Consider the following 9,984-nt stretch of genomic DNA (forward strand, 5'->3'; position numbering starts at 1 on the left):
ACGGCGTCGGGAGTCCGCATTTTATTATTATATAGAGGATTCATTATTGGGAGCTGTGCCCAATATAAGGTACACACGACACTGACAGGGATGCACTAGAAATTCGCACCCTTTCTTAAAATACCGTACGTGCCGCTTCACCATTCAGTCGTGGCACGAATATTTAGCGTGCACGGCTTCAAAGCCGGCTTTGTGTGCCTTAAGCGTTTTGAAATAATGTTCCTGTAACCGTCACCAGTCTCTTGCCACGAAAGGTTAAATCATAAGGCAAAAAAATCGTCTTGTTCAGATGTAATCGAATCTGAGGCAGAAATGAAAGCTTTTATTTTATCAAAAACTGTGGTGAATTTCTTACGGTTCACTACTATTTAGGTCGCATGACTAAATAGGGTAGGCGGTGTACCTCTGTACTGTAATAACACCTCCGGTTTGAGGGCAGTTGAACTGCTGTGTCGACGAAACTTGAATATGGAGCATTTAAGTCTTGAAGTTTGCCAGTTCAAGATGTACATAACTTATTTTCGAAAGGTCTTGAGTTAGGAAACATGCAGTGTGATACATGGACTGTAAGCTTAGTAACTGTAGTCGAACAAATTAGTTCGCCTAAGGCCATTGGCGTTGGATAGCAAGCAAAAGCGACGTACTTATAACCAGCATCCGCGGCTTCGTAGGTTCTTTCGCGGTGTGCGTCCAGTATGTATTTATATGTGCTTATAGGTTTGCTGGTTTTGTTTGTTTACGGAAAAACAGCACTGTACTTGGCACTGGCTGGATATGCGGCGCCCACGCCAGGTGTGCTTGCGGAAGTTTCTGTTGCACGCGACGTACGACGGTCGTACCGGTACATGTATTATAATAATACGACCACCACAAACAAACCTACCGTATTACAGCCTGTGTAATTTACAGGTGCAGTACATTATTCCATTCCAAGGACTCCTTGGCAAGGAGGAATAATAATCAACTCAATCCGGTTTTATCCATAATTTGTCAGACACCGAAGGAGAAAATAGGGCCTAGCGTACCATGCCGAAACAAGTTTTGTGGTCTTCCAGTGGCTGCTCAACTGGTCGTTCTGGTAAAAAAAAAAAAAACAGGAATGACGCTACAGCAGCAAAAAAAGATTCCCCGTTGACGTCACGTAGAATTGGTTGTAACCCTGCCATATCCGATACGAACAGCAAGAGCTTTATTAATACTGTAAGTTACAGTCTGTAACAGGTTGAAGTTTCACCCACTGCTCAATGAGCAGGCACAAGGCATTGAATTTTGTGCGGAGTCACGCGCTGTTCCAGTGTTGTAGTCGGACGAACGCCGGCTCCCGGAACTGTCTTGTTCTCGAAGATGGGAGAGTCTCCCGGAGACATGTGGTGTTTTTCCATGGCAATTCAACTCTGAGAAGGCATATTGGGAAACGATGGCTACATGTATACATGTATTGGTACTATTAGCGTGCTACTGTACTTTTGTAAGGAATACTAGCCGAGCGCCGCCGCTACGCGGCGGTAGTTTGGGATTAGATTTACTTGTTTTGACCCCCCGCCTACGCTACGGTATAATAATTTTAAAACCCGCTGAACCCCTATGTGCCTAAATCGATTATTTACATTTTAATTTTTTTTATCTGGGTTAGTACCAGGCTTACCTTCTTAAAAATATTTTTTCTAATGATCTCGAATCAAGAATCTTAATACAATCTCTTTATTATTGCTGGCTATCACTGCATGTTCATCTTCCACCCAAAACTACCTGCACCTCAAATAACATGTATGCAAACGCTACACAAAATGTTTAACTAGGCGTCGTGCTCGATATCACGGGCTATTTCTGAGTCAGTATGAAACTTAGCTCACATCAACGCAAAAGATAGTAATGGCCTGTCCACCTTGCACTAAATAACCTAGAGGATGTAGCTCCAATCTCAGGTGGTTGGTTACGTAAGAAAGGAGGTGGTACTCGAACTATGGGTCGACGCAACTGGACGATGCGATGGTGTCGTATCGAGAAGCGCATCTTGCTGGTATTTACAAAACCCGCAGTCTTATAGCGTCGCAAAAGAGGGATGGACCAATCAGCGATCTAGTTTGCGGGATATTGGGATGACCTGTAAGCTTCTCGTCCCACTGGGACGTTGTGTGGCACGGTCTTGGGATACACATTGTGTATTTCATGTACACAAATCCCGCTCATCTCAAGTCCATTCCACAGCGCTGACACGAGCTGTAACACCGGGTTGGAAGTCCTGCGGATTCTCGAAATTGCAGGCATCCCATCCCGCTATTGTGGGCAGATATAAGACCGAGCCTGAGCAACTTGGTGAAATGGGTTCGGTACCGTCCGTGGCCGCGGGATTTCAATGGCTTTGTTCTGGTCGCACCAGCTCTACATCAAGCAGACTGGTTCGCAGCACAGCTTTTCGTCGCAACGGGCTGGCGACCCAAGGTTTTGGGGACTCGGAAGATGAATCGATGACATGGGTGGCGCAACAAGATGCTGGATAGCCACCCGTGGTTTTGGGTTGTCATTTAGAAATTTGCGTTGCTACTCGCAAGAGTACCTGTCCCTTCCTCGAGGATGTTGAGGACATGGCTGGCATTCCTTATGCTTATCGCTATGGCTTTGTACCTACAAACTTTCGTGGCCATCCGCACCGACTTCAGTGCGGACGGCTCAGCTACCAGCGGAGATGACAGCGAGGACATCGTGGCGCCTCCTGCCCACACCGAGAGTCCAGACCTCTCGGAACCCACGGAGCTGCCCCCAGCGCATGCATCCGAATCTTCAAGCAAGGACGACGAATCATTTTTCTCGTTCACAGTTGTTCCAGATATCCAGCTCAACTTTCCTGCCAATGCGACCACACCTCCCAATTGGGTGGGTCCGAGCATTGGAGACTATGCCGATACCGCGTGTTACCGAAAGACGCACACGCTGAACTCGCTAGGCGGGTGCCCGCAGGGATACCACGCGAACAAACACCGCTGCTGGGCACAGTGTCCGATCGCGTACCCCGTGCAGTGCCTTACTGAGTGCATTTCTCAAAATGATGACTGCGTTCTGAACATTATGGCCAAGGTAACCAACCCTGGGTACGTCGTTTTCAACATCGCTACTGCCGGAGTGTTCAACGCTATCTACAAGTCGTTCAAGATGGTCAAGACAGGCCTCATGTGTACCTTTAACATGTTTAACATCGCTGAAGGCATCTCGCGTTACATGCGGTTCAGACAGATCTACACCCCGAACGGGACCAAGGAGGAGCTTCTGGCTGCGGTGTATCAGACAGATATGTTCCTCGTGGACCTCCCTGTCGCTATCACTGCGTGTTTGGGCTACCCAGTCCCACACTACGCGTATTTGACCGACGCCATGGTGACAGCTGCGGAGACTTTTGTGAAGCAACTGATGATCAACCACAACTTGATCATGAGCTCCGTCGACTCGTTTATGCGGTTCTTCAAGAACTCGACGTTAGGCAACTCGACCCGAGACCTTGACGCTGAGGGCGCGGCAAACCTTACAACTATGCTTGACTCGGGTTCAAGATGTGGATTTGAACTCAAGAGAGTCACAGACCGCGTGATTGTCAAAGTGGGAGACATTCGTGAAGCCAACCCATCAGCAACAAACGAGGACATTCGCACCGAGATGAGCCAGTCGTCGATCGTACTCAACGACGTTCCACAAGTGACCAACAACTGCATGGTGGACCTGCTCAAGACGAAGAAGCCGTACGCTGCGTATCAAACGCGCGATATATTGAGGAAAACCTTTGGCGTGATCATTGACCAACTCATCGATACGTCGACGACGGACCTGGGCGTGGCCAAGTCAAAGGAGGAATACTGGATCTCAACTGCTAATCTTGGCCTCCTCGGTCTCTCCGCTATGGATCCCACGGGTATCGCCTATACGATGTTCAATTATGTGCAACCTGTGTGCGGTCCAACCGAGTTCATCGGCGAGATTGATGACGGATCTGCTACTGATGCACTTGGTCTGACGACTGTGGACGACGCGTTCCGTGGCAGTAACGGCACTTGGACGAAGAAAGGTGACGGCATGGTGGTACTGACGTTTGTCAGCACTGACAACAAGGACGTGGATGTTATTATCCACTCTGGCGGCAAGAAGTTTGCTTCTGTCATAGTTTGCAGCGGACGGACTGTGACCTGGACGTCGACAGTGAAGCAGATGCAGGAGAAGACCATGTACTTGGACCGCTGGCGTCCGGGCTTTCTAAATCTTCCTGGGTCTGGTGGTGGCTCTCTTCTGCTATGGGTGCCGAGGTCGTCCGAAGGTGGTCACCTCGAAATGATCGTCAAAATCAACAAAAGTTAGAGTTAGAAAAGCAGTTAGGACTCAGTAAATTAAAATAGAGAGTCAGCTATGCTAGTTGGTGAATATGCTTACCGGATGTCTGAAAACTCCTTTACCAGGGAAGTAACGCCGGATTCTAGCCCGGTTACGCTTAGCCCACTTGGCCTCTTGGGGTATCTTGGTTAGAACATGTAGTCTACATGTGCTGGTTCGTAAAACTACCAAGACATTTAACATTTGGTTCAAATGTGGTACATATTAAAGTGTAAGAACCATTGGATTGGTCAGTTTTTTTTTTTTTTAAGGCTACAGCTAATTGGTGGGTTTTCATTTATTCGCTTTAGGATTGGGGGAAAATGAACAAGCAATACGATAAATTCCACTAAGTTCGAATTTACCAAGAACTTTCAGGTTACCTTTGTGATGATTGGACGATCCATTTAGATGCGTGGATCAAGGGCTAATGGTAACCAGATAATATATCGTATTTTTTTATAGTAATCATACAATTTGCGCTATTAAATATAAATAGTAGCGCAGTTGTTCAAAAATTAACTCACCGGTAATATTTAAATATTAGCTCAGATATTTAAAAAATATTAGATACTTTATAATATTGTATAAATATATATCCACTTAAGTACGTTTCTTCGGACCCGGACATTTTACTGACAACTGCGATACTATACCAAAGACACCCCGAGATGGGAAACCGGCTGCAGAGAGACTTTCAACCATGTTTATAGGCACAAGGGATTGACCTGAAACCGCCTGTGGACTGAGAAAAGCTTCAAAAAAAATCGACCAGGAGCCATGTGGTAAATTTAACAATGAGCCCCCAATTTTCGTGGCGGGGTCCACTATTAAGAGCACCAACGACAGCCAGTTTATGATGAATGCATTTATTGATCGATTTTGTACCAATCCTATCCTGCCACTTAAATATGTTTATGTAACGGGGTAAGAGATACCGTTACTAGCTTACACTGTAATGCGGAGGAAGCTCGCAATAATAAAACCAAGTCTTAGGTTTGTGTCAAATTCAACTCTGACTTATTTAGGACCAGGGCGGCTACCCCTGGCCTCGTGTGAACCACTCAAACACATGTCTATATCTGATTGGTCAATAAGTGAGTCTGGCTCCTCACTATCAACCAATCAGATGATGACACCTTGGCACACGCTACCCGTGTGCCACTTTACCTACTTATGTAATAACTAAAGAAATATCTACCTACTTATGTAATTGGAGTTGGGCCCATTACAGTTTAGATTCGCACCCATCCTGTGGCTCACAGCCTAGCAGAGCTCAACACACACAAAACTGGTCCCGACAACGAGGCCTCTACGCTCAGTCTTTTTTTTTTCGCCCAACTACGCAGACCTCCAACTCGACCGCTCAAGCTCCACAGCTCAGACTGTCGGTCAATCAAGAATCACCCCACGGCCCCCCTCCGTTCACAGCTTCTCCTCACCCCCTCATCCAACGACACTTAGCGGAAGAGCACAGGGCTATGTCTTGAGGACGCTAGTTCAAATCCAGCCGTCGCCATCTTTGGGATTGTAGGGTGGAGGTTCGTCACGGGCTAGTGACTGAACGTGTGGTATCTGGGTTAAGTAAGATGTGGTTACGCTGTGTTCATTATGGCAAATGTGCATGATGAATTTGCTAGCTATGCGCTCCTGTGCTAGTCCTTAACTTCTAAAACGTCTTGGGTGTAGCCAGGAGCGGGGTCGCGAATGGCTTCAGACTGGAGGCGTTTTTGGTGGCGCTTGATTCTGTCGTTTTGGTCCCCTTTGCTGTGAAGCGCCTGAAAGCGCTTAAGGACGACGCTCGACCCACGCGAGCTGATCTTTTTCTCGCCGTCCAGGAAGGCAAGTACGGCTTTCTCTGCTTTCTTGCCCACCTCAAGAACACAGTCACGATAGTCGTTAGCATTTTAATCAAGAACGAAGCCGTCTTCAAGAAAAATCTTCATGAATACCACGAGCAATTTTTTTCTCGCCCGCTTTTGGTTTGGCACCAGCTCGTACTATCGAGGATCTTGGTCGTACCACACAAATCAGGTAGCATGCAGGTGAGTTGGAGATCCCCGACGTTGTTTCTTGCTTAGCGTGCTAACTTCTTTCGTACCTTCATCTTGACAGCTTTGTTTTCTTGGTGTAGGCTCGCTGTTTTGCTTAGCTTCGAGTGCATCTATACGAGCGTCCTGTCGCTTGATGTGCCCCATAATGTGCTTAATTACAGCCGCTTGGTCGTCGATGGTCTTCTGGTTCTCGCTTGGCTCTCGTTGCTGATCATCGTCGTTGTGGGTGGGTGCATTACTTGTCTTGGTGTCTTCACAGGTAGTGAATGAGGCTTCCAGGTGCGAGAACCTTGCAAGCAGCTCGGCTGGTGAGCGTCCAGCGAGAGCATCAGCCGCTTCGATGCGCTTCACAACTGGACTGGTGGGCTCAGGTCTTTGAGTAGCGGGAAGTGACGGAAGACGCGTGCCGTGAGGACGCCCATTACCTTCTGGTTGATGTTGAGGCTGTCGGTTTCTGTAGCTGAAAGAAGGTAGCATACAGGACACGCTGCACCCGTTTCATCGCTTCACGCGTCTCCGTGTCAAAGCCAGTCAAGTCTTCCGGCGGCACCGCGGTACTGGGTTTGTATCCGCTGAGTAACTTCGCTATCTTGTGGTCTTCTTTGCTTGCATTGAAAAAATAGTTGAACCCTTCGTCGTGCTTAGATTCCAGGAGCCTCTGTCAAAGATCCAGCGTGCAGTCATCTCGTCGCAGACGTTTGCGTGCTGAGCGCCTCCCCTTCGAAACGAGTGCGATGTCAAGGTGACATCAACACCAGTAGCAGGCGCCACACGGTCTAGCACCCGCAAAATGCTCGCGTATACTGTAGGGGCTGTGGCAACGCGCGCCGGGGCTACTGGATCGGCAAGCCCATTGGTGACTTGCGGAGCGTTGAGCAGCTCGATCACCGGGACGTCGAGAGAAAGCGTGGAGCTGGCGAAGCCTGCTTGTTCTGGGAGGCTGCCGACGAGGGCTGGCCCTGGGGCGGCTTAAAGAATTTAGGCGAGCGCAATGGAGAGCAAGGGGCACGTAGCCAATTTAGTGTCAGAAAATAGCGACAGCCCCTGCTCCTCAGACGTCTTCACGCGAACCAAGCGCAGGAAGAAGCCGTCGCCTGTGTCCACTGACATGTTTTGTTCGTGGACCATGGCTAGGTCGGACACGCGGCCGAACAAGTACCAGAGAAGACATAGTAAAAATGCATCATGATCGTCACTTTCTGAGCTAGCATAAGCGTGCAAATACATCATCATTCTTTTCAAATTATCTTTCGTACAAGGTGGTGCCTTCGCTATGAGCCCACCACCATCTCGCTTCAGACAGCTGTCTAGTGACTCCCCATTTTCAGCAACCGATCTTCCCATGAAGCTCGGTGCTTAGGAAACTGATCGAGCAGCCAGAGCTTGGCTTGCCGAAAGTACTGCATGGCGGTGTTGCGTGCTATTGGCTTACCTTTATTTACTTCCTTAAATGCAATATACATACCAAATTTATCCATCACACACACGAACGTTTTCCGCTCTCATCACTATCAATGCACGTCCTTATATATATTCCTGGCCAACTTCCTCTTCTTTGAAGAACTTGACGAGCGCACCGATGGTTGTTGCCTTAGCCAGCAAGGTGTTATCAGGATGTAGTTCGTCTAAGCCCATGTCACTGGTCCACTGGTCCGATAGTAACAAAATATGCAAGTGATATGTCAATGACTTAGAGTTTGAAAAGCCATACACATATATTGCGTATCAATCAGACGTGATACGTCCGATCAGCTGGCTTAGATGCCTCGCCTACCCCTATTCCATTTGATTGGTCGAATAACATTATCTTTTTTAAAACGCTATTGGTTAGTGATACAGCAAATTTAAGTGAGGTCCGATAAACCCTCATATTCTACCGTACCGTCTGTGTGAACCGAAGGCACACCAAAGAAAATGAGGGAACGATTGCTTCCCCCAGCGCTACCGCGGTAGGTCCCGCGACGTCGATCGATCGACGCGTTGATGGCGTCGATCTCCATGGACTCGGGGGTAGACTCTCGGGCTTCCGCAGGTATGACTGCGGTGTATGATGCAGCGACCATGTAATCCTCGCGAATCGCGAGTGCAAATGCCTCCTCGAAAGAGGAGGGCTCAGCTCTGGTAAGGCAGTAACGGGTCATACCCTCGCGCATGCCGAACACGAATACGTGGACTTGCGAGGCCATGTCGATTGGCTTGGTCACGATGCATGATGCCAGATATCGCGTCTTCTGGACGTAATCACGCATGGACATTTTCTCTTGCCGATGAGCGAAGAACTCTGCACGAACGCGAGACGCATCTTGCGGCGGGAGCTCGAACGGGAGGTGGAAGTCGCTCTGAAGAGTTTCCAGAGTTGGGGGTCGACAACCAGCTTCCCAAGGGCCATTCTTTGGCCTTCTCGGCAAACCGGGAGAGGAGGAAGTCCTCCTTGGCGGATGGCGCCTCGATGCGTCGCGAGGCGATAGCGATATCGATCTCGCGGAACCACCGGTTTAGCGGGAGCCGGTTTTCACCGGCGCCAAAATACATAGACGTCTCCAACTTGACGACGTCATTGTGGGATGGACGCGAGGTAGTTGACACCCGCCGATTCGAATCGGCGAGCTCGCGTTCCACGAACGCTTGTGCTTGAAGACGTTACTGGTCGGGCGTCGCTGAGCTCAGCAGCGATGCGACAACGGCATCTCCGGACGCCGCTACGTGGCGGTGAAGCACTTCCACGCCACGCGAATGAGATGGGGGAATGCAGCATGCTCCAGGGTCGCCCCGGAGATCTGGACTTGGCTCATCGTAGACTTGGTCGTTGGAAGGACTACAAAGTGGTACCCCTGTCCTCGTGTGAACCACTCAAACACATGTCTACACCTGATTGGCCAATAAGTAATTCTGGCTCCCCACTATCAACCAATCAGATGACGACACCTTGGCACGCGCTACCCGTGTGCCACTTTACCTACATATGTAAATCATAACATGTGAAGGAGGCTGAAAAGGCGCACAAACAGTGTCAATTACACTTGAAAATGGCTCAAAGAACAATATTTGTGCCACCGCTGCAGCGATCACCACACGCAGGCTATTTCATCTTGCGTGACAAAAGCGTTGTTCCAATCAGATGACGACACCTTGACACGCGCTACCCGTGTGACACTTCACCTACTTAGGTAAAAAAAAAGAGGAAATATCTACCTACTTATGTAATTGGAGTTGAGCACATTACACCAAGTAGATGCTCCTTTTTTCTCATGCGGTGACCTATTTCCTTTGCGTAGATTATTAAGGAGCTGCTGGCGTCGTGTAGCGATGAAGATGCAGATGACGGTGTTAGGAAAAACTCTCAGGTTAGAGAAGTGTTTTAAGTGTAAATAACACTGGTTTGTGGGGCGCCTCTCTCCCCCCTCTCCCCATTGAAAGCTGTATCTATCAGGGACAAGGGGTCTCCTGGGCGCGGTGTGTTTACACCCACAAAAAGTCTTCTTCAAAAACCCCGCAGAAGCGTTTTTTGGAGCGAGGCGTCCATAAAGAAAATAAGTTTGCGCTGAGACGACGCCCGGCCACTCACCGCCAATTAAGA

The 9,984-nt window shown here is 48.8% G+C and overlaps 1 protein-coding gene across 1 annotated transcript; it reads left to right on the forward strand.

The window, feature by feature from the left end:
• Positions 1–3,066: 3,066 nt before the first annotated feature.
• PITG_08362 (uncharacterized protein) lies at positions 3,067–4,341 on the forward strand (the record flags this gene model as incomplete). Its single annotated transcript, XM_002903706.1, has 1 exon — positions 3,067–4,341. The coding sequence occupies one exon, from the start codon at positions 3,067–3,069 to the stop codon at positions 4,339–4,341; it is 1,275 nt and encodes a 424-aa protein (XP_002903752.1).
• Positions 4,342–9,984: the final 5,643 nt, after the last annotated feature.

The sequence above is a fragment of the Phytophthora infestans genome, genomic scaffold (assembly GCF_000142945.1).
Source record: "Phytophthora infestans T30-4 supercont1.13 genomic scaffold, whole genome shotgun sequence".
In the NCBI taxonomy this organism is placed as follows: Eukaryota; Oomycota; class Peronosporomycetes; order Peronosporales; family Peronosporaceae; genus Phytophthora; species Phytophthora infestans.